This window comes from Cyprinus carpio, chromosome A6 (assembly GCF_018340385.1).
Source record: "Cyprinus carpio isolate SPL01 chromosome A6, ASM1834038v1, whole genome shotgun sequence".
In the NCBI taxonomy this organism is placed as follows: domain Eukaryota; kingdom Metazoa; phylum Chordata; class Actinopteri; order Cypriniformes; family Cyprinidae; genus Cyprinus; species Cyprinus carpio.
In genome coordinates this window covers 13,488,300-13,514,985 of record NC_056577.1, presented here as the reverse complement: position 1 = coordinate 13,514,985, position 26,686 = coordinate 13,488,300, and the positions used below count along the sequence as shown (strand labels likewise).

General features: G+C 36.4%; 1 protein-coding gene across 7 annotated transcripts in view; it reads right to left on the bottom strand.

Moving 5' to 3' along the window:
* The window catches only part of LOC109080016 (regulatory-associated protein of mTOR), a 229,024-nt gene extending 203,581 nt beyond the window's left edge, over positions 1 to 25,443 (bottom strand). For 6 of the 7 annotated variants that reach the window (XM_042758118.1, XM_042758121.1, XM_042758123.1 and 3 more), the window contains exons 1-2: positions 25,020 to 25,443; positions 10,298 to 10,472 (exon numbers count right to left, since the gene is read on the bottom strand). In XM_042758118.1, coding sequence (XP_042614052.1) covers positions 10,298 to 10,465 — 168 coding nt within the window. In that variant the 5' untranslated portion in view covers positions 10,466 to 10,472; positions 25,020 to 25,443. Of the gene's footprint in view, positions 1 to 10,297; positions 10,473 to 24,414; positions 24,525 to 25,019 lie in introns of all 7 variants that reach the window. The other variant, XM_042758119.1, reaches the window with a different exon arrangement.
* Positions 25,444 to 26,686: the final 1,243 nt, after the last annotated feature.

Sequence of the window (26,686 nt, the reverse complement as noted above, 5' to 3'; positions counted from 1 at the left end):
AAACTATTTAACTGAAAGATATCAAAAACAAATCCATAACCCTTGCTGATATGAAATTTTATTTTACATAATATTTACTAAAATCAAAATGAATAAATATGAAAACAAAATTTAAACTTGCTATAAAAAATTAATCTTTAAAATAAACAAATATATTTAGATGGCAATTTCTTATTGTAGTATTTTTCACATATAACTTGTTTAAAATGTTAGATTATAGTAATGCTTTATTGGGTGGTTGCTCTGCATGCTTAATAAACAAACTCCAGCTGGTCCAAAATGCAACAGCTAGAGTTCTTACTAAAACCAGGAAGAATGACCACATTAGCCCGGTTCTGTCAACACTGCACTGGCTCCCTATTAAACATTGTAAACATTTTAAAATCTTGCTAATTAATTATAAAGCCCTTAATGATTTAGCTCCTCAGTACTTGAGCGAACTATTGTCGCATTATAGTCCTTCATGTCCTCTGCAATCTCAAAACTCTGGCCATTTGATAATACCTAGAATATCAAAATCAACTGTGGGTGGCAGATCCTTTTCCTATTTGGAAACCCAAAACCCAAACTCTGGAGCAATCTACCTAATTTTGTTCGGTGGGCATATACACTCTGGGTCAGCTCCCTAGCTCCCAAGCTCGTGATTCAGTATATCTTGTACAAGAATCTGGTCACTGGTAAGTACCCTAGCTCACTGCACACTGGGAGAGTGATTACTCAATTTCCAGCGATATGACTACATGCAACAGACAACATTGTAGAATGTCACCGTTGGAATTAATCAACAACAGGCATCTCTTTTTGATATTTTTGAAAGGGAAAGTGACGTGACATACAGCCAAGTATGGTGACCCATACTCGGAATTCGTGCGCTGCATTTAACCCATCCAAAGTGCACACACACAGCAGTGAACACACACACACACACACCGTGAATACACACCCGGAGCAGTGGGCAGCCATTTATGCAGGGAGCAGTTGGAGGTTCGGTCAAGGGCACCTCAGTCGTGTTATTGCTGGCCCGAGTCTTGAACCTACAACCTCAGGGTTAGGAGTTAAACTCTCTAACCACTAGGCCATGACTTCCCCACTCTCTTTTTTTACTCACTTTAAACACATTGTTTCTGTTACATGTTCCTACAACATTTCAGCAGAATATTAATTATAAATATTAACTATATGTGTTCAATACCTGTCTAGCGATGTGTTTATGCTGAAATAAAAAAAAAATTAAAAAATTAAAAAAACACTTTAATTTCCGGTAAGGGAACATAGTGAGCACCGATGCTCCCTAGTTTTTGCGATGCATTGTGGGATTTTTCAGGGAGTGAACATTCCAGTGCACTGGAAGGATTTCGCAATTGAGACAGCCCTTAAAATGGCCAACTCCCTGATCAGTTCCCTGACTAACGAACTAGGGAGGTGATTGAGACGCACACTTTATCATTTTAAAACTAGACTAGACTATCTCTTTAATCCGGCTATCACATTTCTATAATTCAAATCTGTTAAAGGATTGTTAGGCTGCATTAATTAGGTAAATCAGAACTGGGAACACTTCCAATAACACTCAATGTACTTGCTACATCATAAGAAAAATGGCATCGACGCTAATATTTGTCTGTTTCACTCTTATTCTGAGGTCACTGTATTCATCCAGATCTAGACCAGATGGTCACTGCAGTCACCCGGATCTAGCCTATCAGAGCTGTTAACAGTTCTGTCTAATAATTTAGAGAGAACTTAGACTACTCCAAACCACTTGTCCTATGTAAAGTCATGAGGATGATAAAACCTATTCAAACATCTAGGGCCATAGTAAATACTTATAGCAAATATAAGAACTAATCTTAAACTTTAACCTACAATAGAAAAATAAGCTTCTTTCAAAATGACAATAAATAAATAAATAAAGATTCACCCATTAACATCCATTATAAATCAGCCAAAGAAACCGCAGAAGTAAAAATATTTCCTATATCTAGCTTAATAAACTATAAGTAAACCACTTGCATGTTCATTTCTCTGAAGAATGTACACATTGTGTGCTACTTTCAACACTGTTATATTTATTTGAGTGGAGCAACAGTTAAGATGCACAGGACAGCACTGTCCTGTTTCCCCTCTATGATGCACATTATTTATGGGGTCTAAATGGGATAATGTGAGACTCATAAACTTGTGGATGAAACTGTACTTACATGTTTATTCAGCTATTGTTACAATGGTGTCAGTCATTGCAGTTTCGATAGTAAGCTCTGTTCCATACACATACACATAATTTAGGGGATTCAGACCCGTATTTAAATGCGGTAGTTACTCCTAAAACTTTACAGTGTATACAGTAGGTGGCCAAACAAAATGATGGTTCTACCGCTGCCAGTGCCGCTGTCGCCACGTCTGCAAAGTGCATTTGCAGCTTTTGACCAGTAAGTGGCGCCTTAACCACAAGTTATCAAACAAGCAGATCAAAGCACATTTTCGCTAATAGCCATCAGCTTTGCCTCACCGATGTGTTACATTTGACGGCTGCAGTCAGGGAAAATGAAAGAAAAACACTGTAGTTAAAATATTTAATATTCACAGATGAATGTTTAGTACTTATGAAGTTATGTGCGTTTCTTAGAACGAATTCAAGCAGGATAAATGCCAAGCCTATGATCCTGTGCTTATATTTTCTCTCAGCTGCACAGTATTACATCATATTTTAGATTTGACACATTTAATAGGTGTGCAGTATTATTTATATAATATGAATTATGTGTTATATTATTTTAAAGAAATTGTGGTTTACTTTGCATCGGAGCATTAAAACTGGTAGCCTGTTTTAGTGAGCTAGGCTGCATGGATTTATATGCAAAATGTCAATATTCTCACATATTAGGCCTATATTTTAATTTATATTTTAAAATTCCTTCAATAAAACAGCATGTTTTTTTGTCACGCACTACTTTGTTATTCGTTACCTGTCCTTTATTTTGACAGATAACTTCTTGGGAAATAGATATCTGTCTGTACACTGATTAAGAAATTGTTGCGTGTTTTATAAATTATTTTCTTTATTTTAGTAAAACGTGAGGCACTGTATAATTTTGCTCCCATTATTTAGGCCTACTTAAAACAAGAAACGAATAAACTAAACCTGCACGATTTAGCTAAATCACTGAAACTCTAAAGAATGGACTGATTAATAAATCGTCCTCATGTTTAAACTCACGTTCTCTCATTATAATCAACAAAATGTACACGATGTAAATAAGAGCTTCATTATTTGACAACTTCAGTGATTTTAAAGGGAGCCTTCTTTACTTGCTTTCATATAATTTAAGTAAAGTAAAAAATAAATAAATAAATAAATAAATTGCAGGTGCATTTATATGAGGTGTATAAAATAACAGAGTGCATGATTTGCGCGGCGTTTGATGATGAGTGCACGCGCAGCATTTATTCTTATTTGTCTACATATTTTATCTTCATTACAAATCTTGTTTGGTTTTATTTAGGATAATTGCATGTACTTTGCAATTTACTTTGTAATGCATATGCAAAATGTGAATTATTATTCATAGGCAAGTGTTTTAGTGAAAATTATAAATTTGCATGCATGACAGGGAGGCGCCCTCTCGATCACTTTTATATTTTCCTGATAATGAATTAACTTAAAATTGTGGTGTCTCACATACATGAGAAACACATCTACAGAAAGCTTGAAATGTCTGCTTTTAAGCGAATCAATTCAAAAGGAAAGCATTATGCAATCTGTGAGGGTTGCATTTCTCTTTAAAGGCGCGTACATGTGGAGAGAGCCAGCACTGTGAATTTCATCTTGCAGCCGACAAGAAAACATTTGTTTATTAATAAATAATTAAAATGTCTCCTTTTTCACAATTATTAAGCTACTTATGCCTGTGCCTCGTGGCAGAGGCGCGGAATATATTAAGGCTCATTATGGATTATAGATATAAATTTAATATAAACATGTGATTAGTTGAATAATGACAAATGAACGACTAGTAACTAGAAAAATTTTACGTAGGGGCAGACCTATTAAATACCCTCTAGACATCTCTGTTAAAGTTTTTAAAGCATTTTATAGGCGTTTGCATAAATTCTGCTTTCAGAACGGTCAGTAATGGAGAGATGTCTTAACACTGATTATTTCTCTGAAACACAAAAACGAAAATTGAAATAAAATTGATATTTTATGTTTTGAGAATGGCCAACCCTTCTCTGCAGATATTCTTGCTTCTGGTTTGTGCATTGTAAATACAAAAAAAAAAAAAAAAACGCATGTGTATTTCCCAAATATAAAACAGCCTATAAAACATGTTCATAGATGCATACTTTACTGATGTCTGGTTTGGGATTTAGAAAAACATAAACAGATGGTTCAATATATTGGTAATAAATAGGCTACATTCTGACAGAATTTATATTTCACACTCTAAAAAATAGTGTGGACGCAACAAATAAAATTAATGCAACAGTTTGCATCTTTCTTTTTTTTTCTTTTTTTGAGTTAAGGCAACTTCCTCTGAAATTAAGTTATAATAACTAATTAACTATATTACGCTATACAGTAGTCAACATTTGAAGTGGATCAAAACCTTTTTTCAAAGTTGTTCTAAAACCAAAATGACGAGGCATTTCTCCTACTTTGCAAACTGCTCTGCAAGTTTGAAACCCTCATAAGACACTGTCCATATGAAAGAGCAAGAAATTCACACCTTTATCTCGACCCCCACAAGCTATACAGAACTAGCCGAAAAAACCCCAACCCCTTCCAGACGATCTGTTTTTGGCTGCGAGGAAGGGTGTGTTGTCATGTTACTGGGTTAAAACATGCCTGCACTCACATCAGCCATACTCTTTTTTAGAGGTCGACCGATATATCGGTCGGCCGATATATCGGGCCGATATTTGTCATTTTTTAATATATAATACGATATCCGTGTTTAGTCGTGCCGATTTAAATTCAGGCACGTCGGCGGGCAGCCCCGTGTTATTGGTGCGGTGGAAAGTGCTGCTGCTGCATGTGAAGGACCCCAAGCCAAAACTTTTGGAAGATTCAACAACAGTCCTGGGAGATAAAGGTAGTCAGAGAATTTCACTCTGTAAATGAGGTGGAGTAGGTGGCAGTTCTCACAAACACTGCAGCGTTATTGAGGGCTACGTTACTCCGCCCCGATCACAGACAGCACCGTGCTCGGAGAGACAGCTGTCCTGGAGCAGCACAGAACGGTGAATGACATTTGTTCGGAAGCATGGTTTGATGCAGACAATAGCCAGGTTTCCATCCAACTCATTTGCATTTAGGGATGTCAATATTTGATCATTTCCATGATCGATCGTCATTTAAATTAACAATCAATGAATAAGCTTAATGCTGCAAAATGCGTCTGCAGCGGTATTATTATGTGCAAAAGCCACTCGGAAAAAAAGCTTTCTCATCTGAATTAAAGGGGTTTTAGTCTGAATAAAATGCTAGTAGCAGGACTGTAAAATGAATATGTGATTATGATCATTTGATAAAATGAAGGGAGCGTGCTGTACATTTGAGATCATTTTAGTTTGTTGATTGTTTTCTGTCAAGGAGACCGCTGAATGCGCCTCTTTAAATGGTTTCGTGGTGCTCGTTGTTGTATTTTAAAACGCAATTGCAATGTTTTCAAATGACACTATAGTATTAAAAAAAAAATTATCCCAAACGTAACTGTGGCGCATGTGGCTGTGCTGCGCAGTCAGTAAACCGCTTTTTTCACATGACATTTAAACATTTTATGCGAGTATTAATGACCAGTACTTTATTTGATCCTGTTCTGCAAAATGTTCGATTTTGAATTTTTGCATTCCGGTAGGCCTATTTGTTTAAAAAAATCTGGCATTTACAGTGCATTAGCTCGTGACAGTGGGTGTGTGCGTGCGAGTCAGACGAGGACGAGCGAGCGCGGGTTTGGCTAGATGTATTTGGAGGTTGTTGCTCACGTCTCGTTCTGCACATATCCAAATGTTTCCATATATTTTTTTTTTATTTGTAATACCGTGCAGTGCACAAAATTAACATTCGAGAGATGGTTGAAGTCAGTGCTCAATAAATGATGATAAGTTTAGAAATGTTGTGCATCCACTTATTATTATTGTGACATTTTAGCATGCAAATGAGGGGGAAAACTTCAAGATGTCGGCCCTAAAAATCGGCAGCACATATCGGCCATCGGCTGACCCTGACCTCTAAACATCGGCATCGGCTATAGAAAAACCCATATCGGTCGATCTCTACTCTTTTTATTCATTATTTTCTCGCAGCCCATACTATTATTTTCACAAGACCATAATAATAACAAATTATCAATTGATAATTAATCATTATTTTTGCGAAAATCTTTGTTATTTGTGAACGTAGGTGTTTGGGGAAGGCTTTAAGACCAAGCGGAATCCTCTTCCAGCTGCTCCCGCTTCACAGCAAGCGTGACTCGTGCTAACCTACCCAGCTTCACCGTAAGCAAGTTTGATTTTACAAAATTAGTTTGAGGAGAATACAACTCATTGATCATGAGCCCAACATTTAGCAAGCCAGGAAAACATTCAGTCTACCTGAAGGAAGACGTATTTCATTGTAAGTTAATGCTGTTAAATAGAGAGTTAAAAAATCATTATACTGAAGTACAAATCCAAACACAAGAAGCAACCTACACTCTCTAAGTGTTCTTTCATTGAAAAATATGTATTTTGTTTATCCACAGGCTATATGGTTGAAATAATATTTTAGTTGAAAACTTTAAGTGCCATTGTTTAAAAAAAAAAAAATGTTTTATTGACTAACGTTTCATAGACCTTCAGTTGTTATGCTTTAAAATCCCATGCCATTTGTAATTTCACAGTATTTTCACCTCCTAAATTACTACCCCAATTCTATAATGGTCAAATTTACAGATGGCATTTTTTTAAATGACATTATTTATTTATTTATTTATTTATTAGAATAATTTTAGCCTACATAAATGGTTGAAGAAAAAAATTGGATAACTTTTTAACTGCAGGCAGATATAGGCCTATATTATTAAAAATATATTATTACAAATATTGGGATCGTTCCTTATTCTGTACCTTTTTTTCTTAAAGAATAAACACTTATTTTCTACAAGAATAAACATTATAAATAAAGAATAAAAGAAAGAATCTCAATTAGCCCTTAGTTTCCATTTCTGAAGTTAACTCGCAACTCTAATGATGATGTAATTATCTTTTGACTCCCCTGACAGTGGCACCTTGCTCTATAAAAAAAAAAAAAAAAAAAAAAATATCCTCAGTTGTAGGAGATATGCGAGCAAATAATAGATTTAAAAAAAGAAAAAAGTGGGTGCTTGGTTTCGGAAAACGAATACAGCTCGTAAAAAATATGATGAAAAAGTCATGCTAACATATTATTGATTCATAGAAATAATTTAAGCAATTAAAACCTTTTTTATACTACATTCAACTTGAATTTCAATACAATTAAACTGACTTCAAAATCTCAAGGAGTTTGTAAGTTGAAACGGTAAAATGTCACAGTGCATGTTAGCCTAAATAAACTTGTATCTTATATAGCAGGGTTTATTCAAATATTACCCTTGAGGGCCAGTGCACTGCAGAGTTTAGCTCCAACCCTGATCAAACTCACCTACCTGTGATTTTCTAATGATCCTGAAGACACTGATTAGCATGCTCAGGTATGTTTGATCAGGGTTGGAGCTAAACTCTGCAGTGCAGATTTGAATAACCCTGTTATATAGTTTGCAAAGACCTTGATTGCATGTAAGCATAAAACTAACAATATAATTAGATGTTTTTTTCTTTTTTTAAATGAACGATTCCTGTATAAATAGTCCACAGCTGAGCAACGTGAGAGGCAGCTTCTGCTCCAGAGCACGCAAAGTGAATGTGATGCACAAAGTCATTTTCAGATGCAATGAAAAAAAAAACCTGGATAATAACATACACAAACATTGTAAATGGTTAACAACATAGCCTAGATTAGGCCCATACTCTGTTCCTAAGTATATAATGTAATTTTAACCCACAGTAATTATAATGGCAGGCCTAATAATGTTACAGGCGCCAACAGGATATTTTTAGTTCCCCTCACTTTACAACAAATCCTTTACATTTAACAAATTTATTAGAACAGAACAATTATATAAAAATATATAATTCTAATGGATAAATATAATTGCAGTATATTATATAGGCTTAGTTATAAAAAAATAAAAAAATAATAATAATAATAATTTAAAGGAAACATAAGGTAAGGTTGGGCTCTCTCACTCTGGAGAAATCCAAACGTTTCTATATTCATGATGTAGCCCATTAGAAAATAGGCTTTGTAGTTCACGTGTGTTTCAGTATTCAACGGAAAAAAATCATAATGAACAGAAATATGCCAAAGTGGACCGCTGCTCGCGCTGGATGACACGGTGAACAGCTGCACTGTTTCCAATGCTCGGTGTTCTCAGCTAATAACCCAACTGTAAACGATGCGAGCGGCATCACTATGCTGTCACTGAGAAGCTGCAGCTGTGGCGGGGATGATTTTTGGTGTGCCGGCAGAATAACAACAACAACAATGAGCTAGCCATTGCTTTTCCACTCATTTTTTCCAATTGACGGAAATCCGTCGTAGACTCACTGGATATAACGGAAATCCATCATAGCGATGGAGAACTTTAATCCCTGTATCGATTCAGGGGATAAGCATATCATCCCACCCCTAAATGAAGCTGTCGACACAAAGTTCAGGTAGTGTGATTTCAGTTGAAGGATGCCGTCTTTAGTCTCTGATAAAAATTCTAAAATTATTTTAGATCTCCTTGGATTCAAGTTACTATCATAATTATTTGAAAACATTATTACACATTAATAAACTGTATGTCTAAAATTATTTAATTTACAAGTGTCATGTTAGTGATTTCTATTCTTTGTGCAGGGTATGTTGTCTGACCATTAAATCAAATCTTGTGATTTTTTGACATCAATTACAGCTTTAATTATTTAGAAACAAAAGTATTTTAAAGTTATTTGTGCGTTTTACTTTTCATTTTATTAGTCTAAATACCGCCCTACATAAGAAAAAAAATTGAATGGGTGGTAAGAAAAATGTAGAAGTTGGTAAGAAATGTAGCTCAAGAGTACTTTTCCATAAATTTACGCAAGTAACATCCACACAAACTGCTGAACCTCAAATATATACAAATGCCCATTGTTTACTTTGCACATTTACTGAACAGATTAACTGTGAAAAAAGGATTAATCACAAGTGGATATCTGAATCATTTGACCATACTAGTCAGTCACGCAATAATAATTGCAAATATGCAAGTCAATAAATAACTGCCAATAACTACCAAGATTAGTGCATTGTGTCCATGACACTAAATCAAGACAAGAAACAAACTATTCTTCAACACTGAAATAGACAGCAATGAATGTTCAATCAAGTTGATTAGTCTGATGCTCAAATCACTAAAGATTAGTGGTTGACTGATATTGTTTTTTTTGTTCTATGTTGATATCTTAGAGAGCAGGGTGGCCGATGACCTATATAAAGCCTATATATATACACGTGTGTGTGTGTGTGTGTGTGTGTGTGTGTGTGTGTGTGTGTGTGTGTGTGTGTGTGTGTGTGTGTGTGTGTGTGTGTGTGAAGCTGAACTCTCCCTCCTGTCCGCATTCAATTCTCATGGACCAACCATCACGCAGAGTAGACATGATCATGCAGGATACAAATGCACACTTCACACGATCTCACAGCTCGATTCAAATAAGGCTGCAAGGTTTGTGATATTAAATGTTTATTAGACAATCATAGATTTGTTTAAATTATATAAATGTGTATTTGCTGATTGATGATGGTTAATGAGAAAGTATTATAATGTTTGCCTAATAATATAAACGCAATAGTTATAAGACTTTTTTGTATACCTCCTTTGTTTAACAGTTTTATCTGATTATTAGATAGACTTCTATCCATATCAGACAGAACGGTTAAACTTCGACAGCAAACAATGAAGAGAGATAAAGTGAGCACTGTGTGTGCAGGTGCTGCCATTCTCAATGCCATCATAATAAAAGTCCCACCTCAAGCACGTCATCCAAAGAGAAAAACTTATCAGCCGATGCCGATATTTGAAAAATTTCAATATTGTTTGAAATAATTTTTCAAACAATATTGAAAGATTTCAAATATCGACTGATATATCCGCCTTGGCGATATATCGGTCAACACTACTAAAGATTAAATTAAAAGACTCTCTCTCACCCTGTCTTTCATTCTCCAGCTCTGAGCCAAAGCTTTGGATCCCTCAATCTTTTCTGTGTGGCGTTTCTTCATGAAGGCCAGTGGAAGGTTCCAGTCAGTCATGTCCACCTCCTCCTCCTCCGCCAGACCAACCACAGGGGAGTGAAGCAGCTCAGCATCCATTTTCATAAGGAAACTGATAAAAGAACAAAAGAAAAAAAACACAATTATATGACCATTTGCAGGTCTAACGTAGAAAGTAAAGAAACAAAAAGCTGTGGTGTATTATAAAGTGGTTTAATTAAATGATTTTGAATCTGATTCTGAACTAATATAACAAAAAAGTATCAAAAGTAAACATAGGTTGGAGCTATATGAGAGTCTGGTAATTTTACAAATAGGCAAAATATGTATTAAACTATTAAATGTTACATAAGACTATAATGTCTCCAGTTACTCATGTAACCTCACTTAAATGAATATGATGTGGGTAAACACCTTTCTCCAAGAAATACTGACACTTGATTGAATCACGCTATTGTGCCAAGGACATCCAAGACAGGGCTGTGATGGTGGCAGATTTTTGGTAATGGGACCAACTACCGCCGGTCACTCGACAAGTGCATTTATTTAGTCGCAGAATGACTGAGAACGGGAGACGTTTCAGACGCGCACTCCACTTCACTTCTGTGCCAGGTGCGAGTCAAATGAGTGCGGAAATGTTAGGCTACTGTGCTCGCAGTGAGTACTCTTCAACTGCACGCACAAAGGCGCTGGTGCACGCTGTATTCTTTCATATCAGAGAGTGAAATAAACTACAAGTATGCAATGTAGTGGTCAGTTAAGTCATGAAGTTACCAAAAAGGCGATTAAAGCTGACTTAAATCTGTGCATGCATGTAATATATTTTATGAGTCACATTTAAGAACATGTCTCTGAAATGGTTTTCAAAACTGTCCTGGAGCAGCCCACCACTTTACTCATCTAACACACCCGATTTAACTCGTCAGCTCGTCTTTATTTTAGAACTTCCATCTGTGAATAAGCAGCCTGCAACACACTAAAATAAATATAAAAGAAATAATACAGTTAAACAAGAAAGTAGCCTAAATAAGAAAGTTAAATACACCCTGTCTACCGGACGCGAGTGGCGCGGCGCGACAAAATACAGGAGAATAGCAAGACTGGATTGACTGATAAAAATGTAAATGCAGTGGAAGTTTGTGGAGCAAGACAAAAGGCTCCGAATAGGGCAGAAGGGGTTGACACTGTTCCATCTACAACCCCCACACTACAGCTACAAGCAGGTTAGAAAACAAAGGTTAGAAATTGATTTGCATTTCAGTGAATTAAATAAGTATTTGATCCCCTACCAACCAGCAAGAATTCTGGCTCCCACAGATTGGCTATGTGCCTATGTTGAACACAGATTAATCTTGTCACTTCAAGAAGTTACTCCTAATGTCAGCTCATTAGGTGTATAAGACACCTGTCCACACAATCTGTATCTTCCATTCCAACCTCTCTCACCACCATGGGCAAGATCAAAAAGCAGGCAAAGGATGTCAGAGACAAGATTGTAGATCTGCACAAGGCTTGAATGGGCTACAAGACCAAAAGCAAAAAGTTGGGCCCAAACTACACAGGAGGAGCTTGTTAATGATCTTAAGGCAGTTGGGACCACAGCCACCAAGCAAAAAATTGGTAACAAACTACGCCGCAATGGACTGAAATCCCGCAGCACCCGCAAGGTCCCCCTGCTCAAGAAGGCACATGTACAGGCCCGTTTAAAGTTTTCCAAAGAACATCTAAATGATTCAGAGAAGGCTTGGGAGAAAGTGCTTTGGTCAGATGAGACCAAAATTGAGCTCTTTGGCATTAACTCAACTCGCCGTGAAACGCTTTAAAGCTTAAGTCTATGGAAAACCATTGAAACTTTGAACGGCCATATCTCTGTAACAGTGCAGTGAATCGGCACCAAATTCGTGGGATCCCTTCAGCTCAAGGAACCTTCTTAAACCCCTAGTGTACGTTGAGAGGCCCTCTTTTGAATGAGATCACCCCTGCATCGATAGCCCCTGGGGTTCGGGAGTTACAGGTGGTTAAATGCGCAGTCCAGCGCCGACCAATCTGGCGATCCCGGGGAGCTACAGTCACGCGGAGAGAGGCGTTCGAAAGGGCTCCTCGAGCTGAAGGGATCCCCCGAATTTGGTGGAGATCCGTTGGCGCATTCACGAGATAGTGACACCAGTCAACACTTTCACTTCAGTAAGGAGGTTTCTTGGCAGCAGCATTCAAGCGTTGTCTTATTCGACCGTAAGAGCCCTGTGAAGTGGACTTCACAAGAAATCCCACCATGATTCCAGTTCCAAGGGAATGTACACATTACATTTAAAGGGCATTAAAGTGCTTGAGAAATGAATTAATATTGTATTTATTTACAGTGGCATATTATGTCACACTTCACAAGTAAGTTTTGTCTGTGTGTCAAGACAGTAGCGTAATATACACAAAGAATATCGGCAAATATATCGATATCCGCCTTTTTTTTACTCCCTAATATCAGTTTCGGCCCCAAAATCCCAAACTATTCGGGCTCTAGTGGAAACATTATGCTGGACGACTTCACCACACTGAGGGGCAAATGGACGGGGCCATGCACTGTAAAATCTTGGATGAGAACCTTCTTCCCTCAGCCAAACTAGAACACAGACCAGTGAGGAGCCCAGGGAAGAACCGAAGTGCAACAGGCCTCAGGGGCCAAACCTGTGACGAAGACTTCCACCTAAGTTTTACCTTATCAGTAGTTTTATCTACTGGTCCATATCACTGGTCCATAGGTGTCAGATCATTTAAGACTAGGATCAGAAAAACACCATACAATCACCAGAAGTTTTATGTATCGGGATCGACCGATATGGATTTTTTAGTGCCGATGTCGAATTTTTTCCATCAGCCTTAGCCGATGACAGATACGGGCTGCCGATTTCCTTGAGCCCATATTTGGAGCCGATACTGCTTTTGCTCACTCAATTTACATCATAAAAATGACACAATGATGATACCAAATGTTACAAGTAGGGATACGCCGGTATCAGATTTTCCTGTTGCGATTAATTGATAATGTTTTGTCACGGTATGTGGTATTATCACGGTATTGAAATTAAGTTTCAAAAAAGAGGTCATAATACAGTATAACAGGTTAAATAACTTTTTTCTTATAACAAAAATAAATGAGCATTTAAATATAATAAAGCAATACAGAAATATAAAGTTAAAAGTTTTACACCGATAAAAGTACAAAAGAACTATAAAGACCCATAGGTACTACTTTACAATAAGACCTCATTAGTTAACCTTAGTTAATGCATTAACATTCACAATGAGCAATAGCTACATTTACTATAGAAGTTACTAATCTTTGTTAAAAAAAAAAAATACCAGTCTTAGCTCATGTTAGCTTATTAAATAACAAAGTTGCAACTTTTGATTTTAATGTGTTATTAAATATTGGAATACCTAAGATTAATGAATGTTCAGAAGAATTTTTCATTGGCAGTTTAACTAAAGAAGCCCTAATGTAAAGTGTTAATGAACAATAAAGAATCAAAACACTTTCAAACAATATCTAGGGCATGTTGTAGTCCAGATTAAAATGGGAAAAAAAATATGGAAATATATAAACATTATTTTATATTATTTAAATGTTTAGAAAGTAGCAGCTGCTTTTATTTATGGGGTTTCCAAGGTAAGGGCTGCATTTTCTGCAGTTTAGCACCATCTGCTGTCAGAGAGTGAATGTGCTTTCATTCAGGGCGTCTCTCACGTGTTCCTCCATGTGCTTCTCATGTGTGCTTGTTTACATCAGAGCGGCACACGGGTCTTTCAAGCTGCATACAGCGGTATTGTGCATTTTGACCAATTGATGGGAAAAGTATTCTTAAAATGCATTACAAATTCTGAATAATTTGTAATATATAATTATTCTCGGTATTTAGAAGTGCCCACGATAACAATATCGCGCATATTCATTACCGCGAATATATATATATATATATATATATATATATATATATATATATATATATATATATATATATATATATATATATATATACTACTACATATATTTATGGAGATGAGAAATAAAAACCCGCCCTGTCCAGCTATGATAAGCTGTTCGGCCGAGCTTTCGATGTTGTCATGGAAAAGTCAGTTGTTTTTTGTCACATGATCTGCGTTCGCTTGCTGCATTCTGAAAAGTTGAGATGTTTTCACATCACCACGGCATAAGCGCCCCTTGGACAAACGAGTGCGCTGCATCGCATGCGCGTCGCAACTGCGTCGCTTCTTTTATGAGCACGCGTCCAAACCTCAGCCAGGTGGTCGCAGAATAAAACTCCTACAAATACCATGGAATCATGGAACAACGTCGCCATTCTGCATTCGTGTTTTCCATTTGGACCCACAAACTTTCTTAGCTATAGTTGCACACACATACATAGAGCAACGTGTTTCTACTTTCAAAGTGTATGGCAATATTTCAGCTAAGTCAAACAGTTAAAATATGCTTTGAAAGTTTAAAATTTTCCAGAGCAGGCTTCCATCACTCTCCTAGTGGGGGAGGGGCAGTGCATGGGCTGCACGTGAACTGCAGCGTCTCCAGCAACACAGAGCTGCCTGTGGACGCCTGCCTGTAAATAATGCCGGGAAAAAACTATCGGGGAATGCAGCAGCCACGTATCGGCCGATGCTTATACACATAAAACCCGCAAAATCGGCCCGATATATCGGCCGGCCAATATATCGGTCGATCACTATTTATGTAATAAATAAAACCACTATATGATCAACACAAGTCAAAAAAAAAAAAAAAAAAAAAAAAAAAAAATCCTATGCAGGAATGCATGTGGTCTGCTGTTTCTTTGTTATCTTGTGTTCCAGGAATATGCCTATGCTACAACATCTACATAAGCAGTACCCTGATGTAGAGTGTAGCAACAGAAATTAATGAAAGAGCTTCATGTAGACAAAGTCATCTGAGTGAAACTGCACTAGAAATGGACTCCAAGGAAATGGACTCCTGAACAATACTTTTTCCAATACCAGTTTTATGAAATCCTATTTTAACAAGATTACATTAGCTCCAAAAATACTTGCATTACTTCATAAACCATTTTTTTTTAGTTTGATGACTCAAAGACTCATCTTCTGTGCCACTGCACAAAGGAACAAAATGTAACCAACACAATAAATCAGTGCAAATAGTTTTAATAAAGTTCAAATAGTTTCTGGTCTTTGCTTCTGCGTTTCCAACAATATAAAGCAGCAAACCCGTCACATATGAATGTTATAACTAGGGATGCATCAATATACAGGGTTTCTACAGACATGAACAAGCTAAATTTAAGACTTTTTAAGACCTTTTAATAACATATAATATTTAATGTTTAAATTAAAAAGAAAACAAAATATCATTGCTGTAATAAATTATATTTATTACTATGATATACAGTGAACTTTTAATGTCAGCAGACAATATTCCATACAAAATATCCCTGCAAAAGAACTACATTACTGAGATTTTTTGTGGAGTGAACTATTTATTCTGAAGCAATATTTTCATCAGTGTTCTATCAGCTTTTACATACTTAAATCTGCATATTTTTATTTACCTTTATAAAGGTGTATTTTTAACCTTTTCAGATGTATGCATCATCTTTCATGTCAAATTATTAAAATTTATCAATAAATTCAATATACACTATAGGGCTGCTACCAGTCAGATTAAATGATTTACATTGCAAATAACAATTACAACAGCAATAAACATGTTATGAGATTAATATTTTAAATGCATTTAAGAATATACAAATAAGAAATGTTGAAGGGAAAATGCATACTTTCCAACATACTTCTGAACTAAATGACCAGTAAGTGGTGGAAAGTCACTTAATGAGTGAGTCTTTGAGTCATTCATTCAACTTATCGAGTGTGTTATCACGCTGGTATCTTAAGGACTTTCGTGGACAGCTGACTCCTAATATTTAATATTCTTCATATTCTGTGTGGTGGTCAGATAAAAATTAATCTTTCGTTTAAATAGATTTTTACCTTTTATGGGCATTTTACCTTTATAAAGCCATTATATAAGTGTGCATTATCTTTTGAGTCAAATTCTTACATTTAATCATAAGACAATAATAAGGCAGTAATAATAATTAATTTGACAATAAGCAAATGAAATCAGTATCAACAAAATTTATCTTTGCAATCCAGACATAAACTGCACCTGAAGTGGCATGTAGAAGTATTTACACACGGTTTAATGCAGAACATGAATGCATTTAACCTGCAGTTACAAATGCATAAATAATTTGATATATTAAACATAAAACGTTGAATACTGATATGTGAAATGATTTAAAAAATGAAGATACTTTACATGTGAAATTAAAACTGCCAGTAGGAGGCAGCATGTCACTGTTAATAAGTGAGTCACTGCGACTGAAACGAATCATTTAAACGGGTGATTCATTCAGGAACGAAACACTGTCATGTTGCTCGAAGACGCAAAACAGCAATGGTGGCTTTGTTTGGAATTATTTTTGTTGGCGAAATAGTGCGAAAACAGGCAATATGGTGTCTAAAACGTAAGTCTTTTAATAAAACTTCTAATTTATTGAACTACTGTAAAAACAAAACAAAATCATTTGTCATGGTGTTACTTAACTATATCATGTTATGAATAAACTAAACGTGTGCTGTTATGATCATTTCTTCTGAACTCTATCACGAAGATTGAGCCTCAGCACGACCTTGTATTCTGCTAACTTACTGCAATTATCTCTGATGACGCAGTAATTTACCGCGAGGAAGAAAATCTTCGGTCTGTCCAATGATTGTAAACAGTCATTAGGTCCGTCAGACTTAAAATATCTTAGCGGTAATGTGACCAAAAATATTTAAGACCCATCGAATCCAAATGTAAGAAATTTTAAGACTTTTTAAGGCCTTATATTAGGAAAACGTTATTTAAGACATTTTAAGATTTTTTAAGGACGCGCGGACACCCTGATATAGTTAGCCCCACAATTCAATAAATACCTTGGTTTTTGCTTCGGTTCTGATGGCTTGGCACATCAGTGTTTTTGGCAATTTAAAATATGATTTTTAAAGTTAAAAATTAGTAAGTGAAAGAGACATGACGTGTAGCCAAGTATGGCTAGAAGGAATGCAAGCGTGCGCAGAAAATCCACATATGCATCATAGATGTAATAGAACTCATGATGTTCTAGGAAATCCTTAATACGGACAAAGGCATCCAGCTATCACCGTAACTGAACAAAAAAAGATTTGAAACATTTTGAATGATGTAAAATGAAGACAAACACTTGACTGTGAAAATATATGATTTATCTGTGTCCTTCAAGTAGGGCTGTGCAAAAAATCGAATGCGATTTTCATGCGCATCTCCTCAGTAAAGGCATGTTATAAGCGGTGAGGCATTGTGAGGCATTTCCTCATCTCAGCGTGTTGACTAACAGAAATTATTTAAGCGCAAACCCAAAAATGCAATTCACAAGCACGTATTGAACCGTGGATGTCGTATCAAACAGTTCAATATTATATTGAGAATTGTGGCATATGTAGTTGTATCTAAACAAACCTGACTGCATGACGGGCCAGTGGCCACTCAGCAAATGACAATAAAGCAATGAATCACACTCTTGTGGAATAGTAAATTTGAAGCAGTCTGACTAGCTGTTGCAGCAGCTTATAGGTAAGTGGCAAACTCAATGCTTTACCTAACATGACATTATATAGTGATGTTAGAAAACGCCTGTAATGAGTGCCTATCTGAACATGAGAACAGACATATTACAGGTCCACTGATGCAATCCATTCCCTTGGCCAATATGCGTGAGTGTGTTTCAGTGCATTCATTTGAATGAATGCTTTGCCAATGCTCGATTCAGCGGACCCAGATCCAAAATGGGACAAGGACCTCTGTCTCCCCCGTGGCCCTATGAAGGAGATATGCTGGGTGGTTGAGCAACAGAAGCCTGAGATAGTTTAACACACTCTTTAAATAAACCATGATCAGTAAGTTATCCAGATCATTCAGCATGCAAACTCAATTCATTTCATTAGAGGAGAGAGCTACGTTCACACATTCCTTGAATATAAACACACATTATTAGGCTAAATGCAAGAGGCTGCAGCTGGGCTATACTACAGTTGCACAGAGTGTTTTGCAGAGGAAGAGCGCTGAAAGGAGTGGCACAGCTGGAGCTTATCATATACGGGCAACAAACACAGGGCCTGAATTTCATTTTGGAAAATGGGGGGAGGAATTCCCCCTTTAGATGGCTCTTATGGGGAGGATTTTTTAATTTGAGGGGGGAGTAAGGGTATTTTTTTTTTTACATTTTTAAACTACAATCATCCAACCAAAATGTTTCGTCACCCAGTGTATTTGTGTTTTACGATTTATAATGTTGTTGATTCATATTTATATTATGAGGAAGATACTTTAAAATAAATGTAATATAATTAAAATAATAAATGAAAAAAAAAAATAAATAATATTGACTTTCAAACTCTGAATTGAACTGAAGTGAACTTTCTCTCCTCACTGACACCTTCCCCACTGCATTCAAGCAGGCTCCGGTAACCCCACTGCTAAAAAAACCTACATTAAACACTTTACTTACAGATAGCTACAGACCTGTCTCTCTCCTTCCATTCATAGCGAAAACCCTCAAAAGAGCGGTTTTCAATCAGATATCATTGTTTCTTTCACAGAAAAACAAACTGGACGCTAACCAGTCAGGTTTCAGGAGTGGCCATTCAGCTGAGACTGCGCTACTGTCAGTCACGGAAGCCCTGTGGATTGCAAAAGCTGATTCCAAGTCATCAGTTCTTATTCTGCTGGATCTATCTGCTGCTTTTGATACTGTCAATCATCAGATCCTCCTGTCTGCCCTCTCATCACTGGGCATCACTTCGCTGGTTTGAATCCTATCTCACTGGTAGGTCTTTCAGGGTGGCTTGGGGAGGGGAGGTATCCAAAACACATCAACTTGTCACTGGGGTTCTTCAGGAATCAGTTCTTGGACTCCTCCTCTTCTCCACCTACACGAAATCACTGGGTCCCATCATTCAGGCACATGGATTCTCCTACCATTGCTATGCTGATGACACACAGCTCTATCTTTCATTTCAACCAGATGATCCAATGGTAGCTGCACGGATCTCAGGCTGCCTGGCGGACATCTCAGCATGGATGAAACAATATAACCTACAGCACAACCTGGCAAAGACTGAGCTTCTTGGAGCTTCACTCCAAATCTACAGTATGATTTCTCCATCCAGCTAGGCTCTTCTACAATTACAGTAACACTGCTTTTAACGCCCATATATAATAAAAGGCAACGTTTCGACCCTGCTGGGTCTTCTTCAGACATTACATTTTTTTCATTTTAGTATTTTCTTTTGTCCTGCACTTGCCAGAAAGTGGAATGTGCACACAATTACTTGTTTAACATAATTTATATCTTCTACAAATACCCCATCAACTTTTGCAGGTTTGCATTGCACAACATCAGAAAGATCAGGCCCTTTCTAATGGAGCATGCTGCACAACTTCTTGTCCAGGCCCTTGTTATTTCTAGGCTGGACTACTGCAATGCTCTTCTGGCTGGACTTCCATCAAGCACAATCAAACCTCTTCAAATGATTCAGAATGCAGCGGTAAGACTGGTCTTCAAAGAACCCAAAAGAGCCCGTGTAACACCTCTCTTTATCTCCTTGCATTAGCTACCAGTTGCAGCTTGCATCATGTTCAAGACATTGATGGTTGCATATGTATGTGTTAACACAATGCAAAGGAGGAAAAACATCAGCAGTACAATTAGAAAAATATGGGACAAGTATGGGATGTTTGGAAGGCTTGCCAGAAGAAAGCCTCTTCTCTTTAAAAAAATAAAATAAATAAATAATAATAATAATAATAATAATAATAATAATAATAATAATAATAATAATAAAATAAAACATGGCAGCACGATTTAGGTTTGCAAAGTTGCAACAAAGTCCTTTGAACAGACGAGACCAAAATGGAGATATTTGCCCATAATGCACAGCACCACATTTGGTAAAAACCTAAATAGCACATCAGCACAAACACCTCATACCAAAAATCAAGCATGCTGGTGGAGGGCTGATGATTTTAGGTTTGTTTTGTAGCCACAGAACCGGGGCACCTCACAGTCATTTAGTCGACCATGAACTCCTCTGCATACCAAAGTATTCTAGAGTCAAATATGAGGACATCCATCCAACAGTTAAAGTTGGGCCAAAATTGGGTCATGCAACAGGACAATGATCCCAAACACACCAGCAAATCTATGACAGAACGGGTGAAAAGAAAAGAATCATGGTGTTGCAAAAGCCCAGTCAAAGTCCAGACTTCATCCTGACTGAAATGCTGTAGCGAGAGCTGGGCATAAACAAATGCCCACAAACCTCAATTAACTGGTAACGTTGTAAAGAAGAGTAAGCTAGAGTAAGATAAAGTCATACAAAAAATGATTACATTAAGTTATTGTTGCTAAAAGTGGATCTACAGGCAATTTAATCATAGGGTGTCCTAACTTTGTCACACTGGCTTTTCCACCTTGTCCTTATTATGGCACGGTGTGATTTTATTTTCCAAATTTTAAGATCTGAAAAGGACCAGATTTTCTTTTTTTTAATGTCCTGATACTGAAAACCATGGAATTCAATAATTACTTTTTCACATGACAGTGTGTAGTGTATATATGTGTGTGTGTGTGTGTGTGTGTGTGTGTGTGTGTGTGTGTGTGTGTGTGTGTGTGTGTGTGAGTGAGTGTTTTAGAACTTTTAATTTACCATGAATTTATGAATTTATTAACTAAAAGTGCTGTTTATTATGGAAGCATATGGGTAGCATTATTCAATTTGGGATGTAATATGCAAAATGACAATGTAATATGTAAAATGGCAATGCATTTCTACATTTACATTTACATTTTCCAATACATTTGTGCAACGTTTGGTGCAAAATGAAAATGAAAATTAAATTACATAATTTTTATTTGCCATTTCCTACGCCAGTTTTAATATGTAAAATGAATACTAAATTTTAACGCTTTATAAGTTGCAAAATGAAAATGAAAATGTATTACAGAAATGATTATATATGTCTAACATGTTCAAGCAACAAAAACTGTGGCAAAATGATCATTTAAATGTTATTTTTCTTAAATGCATTAACACTCACAGTCAAGACACTTACGATTGCATTTTCATTCAAGCCCCGCAATGAATGTAGCAAAATTCAAAGTGCACATTGAAAATGCATTCCGAGCCGATCACGTCTCCGCCCCCTCCCGCCCGTCAATCACTGCGTGAAAAAGGCGGGGCTTACAGAAGGTCAGAGACTCAAGTGAGAGAAAATGGACAAGACAGTTGGGCCGTGTACATTTTGATCATTTCGGTTTATGGCTTCAATATTTCATTCGCACTTTTTGGGCGGAGCTGAAACGCTGCTTTCATCTGATTGGTCGAATCGCTCCGCTTTCAGCTCGGTCTTTTTATTCTTTCAGGCAGAATAAGAGTCAGTGCAAGTGAAGCACTGTAATGTCTGAAACCACCGCTCACTGTTAATTAGCATAATATTTGAATCAGATGTAGCTGGGCACATAATTTGTGCTGCTGAGACCTGCAAGAGACCCCGTTAAATTATTGTATAAATATTTTCCCACTGATAAATACAGTGCAAATAGTTCTGTCTCCTTGGATAACAGTGAAGTGGAAATAAATATAGTTAAATATATGAAATAAAATTAAATATGATTTTTTTGGGAAGGTAAGTCTGGCCAGTTATATAAGCAACACGAGTCTGACGAGTCTGAAGATCTGAGCTGAATTGGGTGAAACATTTAAGTTCCAGTCTGTGTCAATTACTCTCATAATAAATAATAATAATAATGTTAACTGTATTTTTCGGTATATAAGTTGCATCAGTCCAAAAAAACGTCATGACGAGGAAAAAAAAAACATATATAAGTCGCACTGGACTATAAGTTGCATTTATTCAGGACCAAGAGAAAACATTACCGTCTACAGCCGCGAGGGCGCTCTGAGGTAGGCTACAGGAGCACTGAGCAGCATGAGCACTGAGCAGCATAGAGCTAATTTTACTATTTTTATTTAGAAATTTAACTATATTAATTTTTACAATTATTTATTAATGTCACATGCCACACACACACATAGTGCCTTATGTCTTAAAAGATGAGAGTGGTAAATGTTACAGACATGGAACTGTTCAGTCTATTATTGATTTTTATTTCCACTTAACTTTTATCCAAAGAGATAGAAATATTTGCACTGTGTTTATCAGTGGGACAATATTCATACAACACTACAACCTAGAAATAATTTGCAGGTCTCTACAGCACAAATTATGTGCCCAGCTACATCTGATTCAAATATTATGCTAATTAACAGTGAGCGGTGGTTTCAGACATTACAGTGCTTCACTTGCACTGACTCTTATTCTGCCTGAAAGAATGAAAAGACCGAGCTGAAGACTGAGCGATTCGACCAATCAGATGAAAGCAGCGTTTCAACTCCGCCCATAAGTGCGAATGAAATATTGAAGCCATAAACCGAAATCATCAAAACATACACGGACCAACTGTCGTTGTCCATGTTTTCTCACTTGAATCCTCTTCTTGAGATTTGAGTCTCTGACCTTCTGTAAGCCCCGCCTTGTTCACGCAGTGATTGACAGGGCGGGAGGGGGCGGAGACGTGATCGGCTCGGAATGCATTTTCAATGTGCACTTTGAATTTTGCTACATTCATTGCGGGTCATTGAATGAAAATGCAATCGTAAGTGTCTTGACTGTGAGTGTTAATGCATTTACAGAAAAATAACATTTAAATGATCATTTTGCCACAGTTTTTGCTTGAACATGTTAGACATATATAATCATTTCTGTAATACATTTTCATTTTCATTTTGCAACTTATAAAGCGTTAAAATTAGTATTCCATTTTACATATTAAAACTGGTGTAGGAAATGGCAAATGAAAATTATGTAATTTAATTTTCATTTTCATTTTGCACCAAACGTTGCACAAATGTATTGGAAAATGTAAATGTAAATGTAGAAATGCATTGCCATTTTACATATTACATTGTCATTTTGCATATTACATCCCAAATTGAATAATGCTACCCATATGCTTCCATTGTTTATAACATTTATATTTTTGGCATACAATATGCAAATAAAAATTTTAAAATATTAGTTTTTTAATAAATTAGTTCTGGGAGTAGCATAATTATGCAGGGTTTTATGCTTAAATGTTTATTTAGTAATTAATTTTTTTTTTTTTTACTATTTGAATACCAATACAATGGGTTCAGTTTTGATAAACATGACAATAACATTAAGCTTACATTAAAATCATTTTTAAAAATTTGTGAGCATTAGTAGATCTGAAGGTGTCACAATAAACATGGAACGATGTTATCTGTGAGTCTAGCCAGGCGTCAAACAGCTGTGTCGTCATCAGAGGTTATGTAGCCGTCTAGATGTTGTGCTGACTAAGTCAGCTGGTTGCTCTTGAGACACTCGTGCAGAACTTTGATGCCAGGCATCACAGTGACGTGCTGTTGCCACCTTCTCAAGTTGGGCAAAATTTCTAACATGCACCGCTTCAAGTCAGACACCAATTGACCTACACAACACCGCTTTAAGTTGAACACAGTTATTGCTAGGGGTTGGCTTGACAGGTCTTGGTTACATCAGCAAATTTATTCAATGAAATTGATCAAGCACTTCATAAGTCCTAAATACCATTTCCAACTCATAACATTTAGACTGGTGGCTGGTTTTAAATCATTTAAAATTATTTTTACTGATGAGCTGTCCAACAAAGAAAAACAATCAATGGTGTACATTTTGAACAAAACTACCTGTTTGTAGCTCATTCAGTGGATGAAGAGGGACCTTTCAGATGAACCAAAATTTTAATTACCAAATATTTAACCAAAATAATTTAAGAAAATAATTTCCGAACTAGAATAAAGCGAACCTGGTAAATGCATAGGCTCACAGATTTCAACTGCAGTTCTCATAGTGACACTAAACAATTCTGCACTAAGCTCCAAACACTTATGTTGAGATAGCCTCCATGTAGGCCTACTAGAGACAAGAGAAAAAACACTGAATTCAAAAACCTTAATGAAGACTTTTTACAACCACAAAAACTAAGAACTGATGAATTTAAAAACTGAACTGAAAGTTGTCAGCATATCAGTCTACCACACTGAAAGTCGTTACATTCAAATCAATTAAAGAATTTAAAGAGCAGTGCTTCTTGCTGTGTAAAAATCTGTTGCTTTTACCCAATAGTCATGCATATTCAATAGAAAACACCATGGCTACTATAATTTCTGACAAAATACCATGATTAATGCAGTTACTGTTTCATTGTAAGACCGTCATTAAAAAAATAAAAAAATAAGACAGGATGTCTACGATATAGTGAAGCGTTCAGAACCAGTGTCACTTCTCTTTATTGATGACAGTTGCGGCTAATACCATAATACAACCGTTTTACTAAAGTAAATATGGTATTTTGGCACCATGGTGAATTGTAGAAGAGAAACTGGTCGGTTGTATGAATTGTACTCTCACCTCTTATCGACAGAGTTCTCCAAAGCTCGAGATCCGCTGCGTCGGCGGACGATCACACAAATCACTCCCGTCAGCAGCTTAAATGGCAGCGTCCACAGCCTGTAGAAGATCTGCAGGCGCTGGATCAAGTGGCGTTTGCAGGGCGATCTGAGATGGCTCTCCTTTTGGTTCTGGGTCAGGCGCAGCGGCCCATCATCATCATCATCCTCAAACACACACTCTACGTGAGCCACGGCAGGAGCGCGATACTTTAATCCGACGGTCTCTTTCCGTGCACTTTCTGTTGTTTTTAATGATGGATCAACACTGTAGAACTCTGGCTAATTTTAATCAGACTTCCAGCCGAGAGTGTTTCTCAACATTTGCGCAAGGGCGCCGCCATCTTGAGCTGGACCCAGAATGCACCGCGCATTTGGGGGCGGAGCTATGTCTAAGGACGTCAACGAACACGTCACCTCTCGTTATGATTTTTCGTTAACTATTATGAATTATAAATTGTATGTGTGTGTGTGTGTATATATATATATATATATATATATATATATATATATGTATATATATGTATGTTTTTGTTTGTGTGTGTGTGTGTGTGTGTGTGTACGTGTGGGTGTGTGGGTGGGCGGGTTTTAGAACTTTTAATTTACCATGAAGTTATGAATTTATTAGTTAAAAGTGTTGTTTATAACATTTATATTTTTGGCACACAGCGTGCAAATAAACATTTAAAATGTTAGTTTTTTAATAAATACATTACATTAAAAGAATTTTTAAACGTTTGTAAGCATTAGATCTGAAGAGATAGATCTGAAGGTGTCACAATAAACATGGAACGATGTTATCTGTGAGTCTGGCCAGGCGTCAAATAGCTGTGTCGTCTTCAGAGCTTATGCAGCCGTCTAGATGTTGTTCTGACTAAAGAAACTTTACTACATTTATTCTATTATTGCAATCAGATTAAGTCTCTTTGGGAGAACTTAAGCTGTTATTTATCTTCTTTTATGAAAGGTGATTTAAAATCCTCATTGAAAGATATTTTTTTTCTATTTTTCTGGTAGTAACCATGTTGTCGATCTTGTTGTCAATTTTTTTGTTTTGCATTGTAAATTTTTTATTCATAAATCAAAATTTCCCAATACGTTACCTAGATTTGATGTCTTTCTTGCAGAGATTTTACTCATTGTTAAATCTCTTAAACACATTGATAATAAGAATAACAAGTTTATTAAGGCTTATGATGATATTATACTGAAAGAATGATTTTCCTTTTTTGTTGTGTCATTGTATGTCAATGCAGTGCTATTTTGTATTTCTTTTGTCTTGCAAAAAAAAAAAAAAAAAAAAAAAAAAAAATAATAATAATAATAATAATAATAATAAAACAGTGACGTGCTGTTGCCACCGTCTCAAGTCGGGCAAAATTTCTAACATGCACAGCTTCAAGTCAGACACCGATCGACCTACGCAACACGGCTTTAAGTTGAACACAGTTATTGCTAGGGGTTGGCTTGACAGGTCTTGGTTACATCAGCAGATTTAGTCAATGAAATAGAACAAGCATTTCATATTATATATATATATATATAAGGAAATTATTTGATTTATTTGTCAGTGTTACATTTCCATATTTACCTAGCAATTATGTTGACCACAAGGCTATCCTTGTTTTA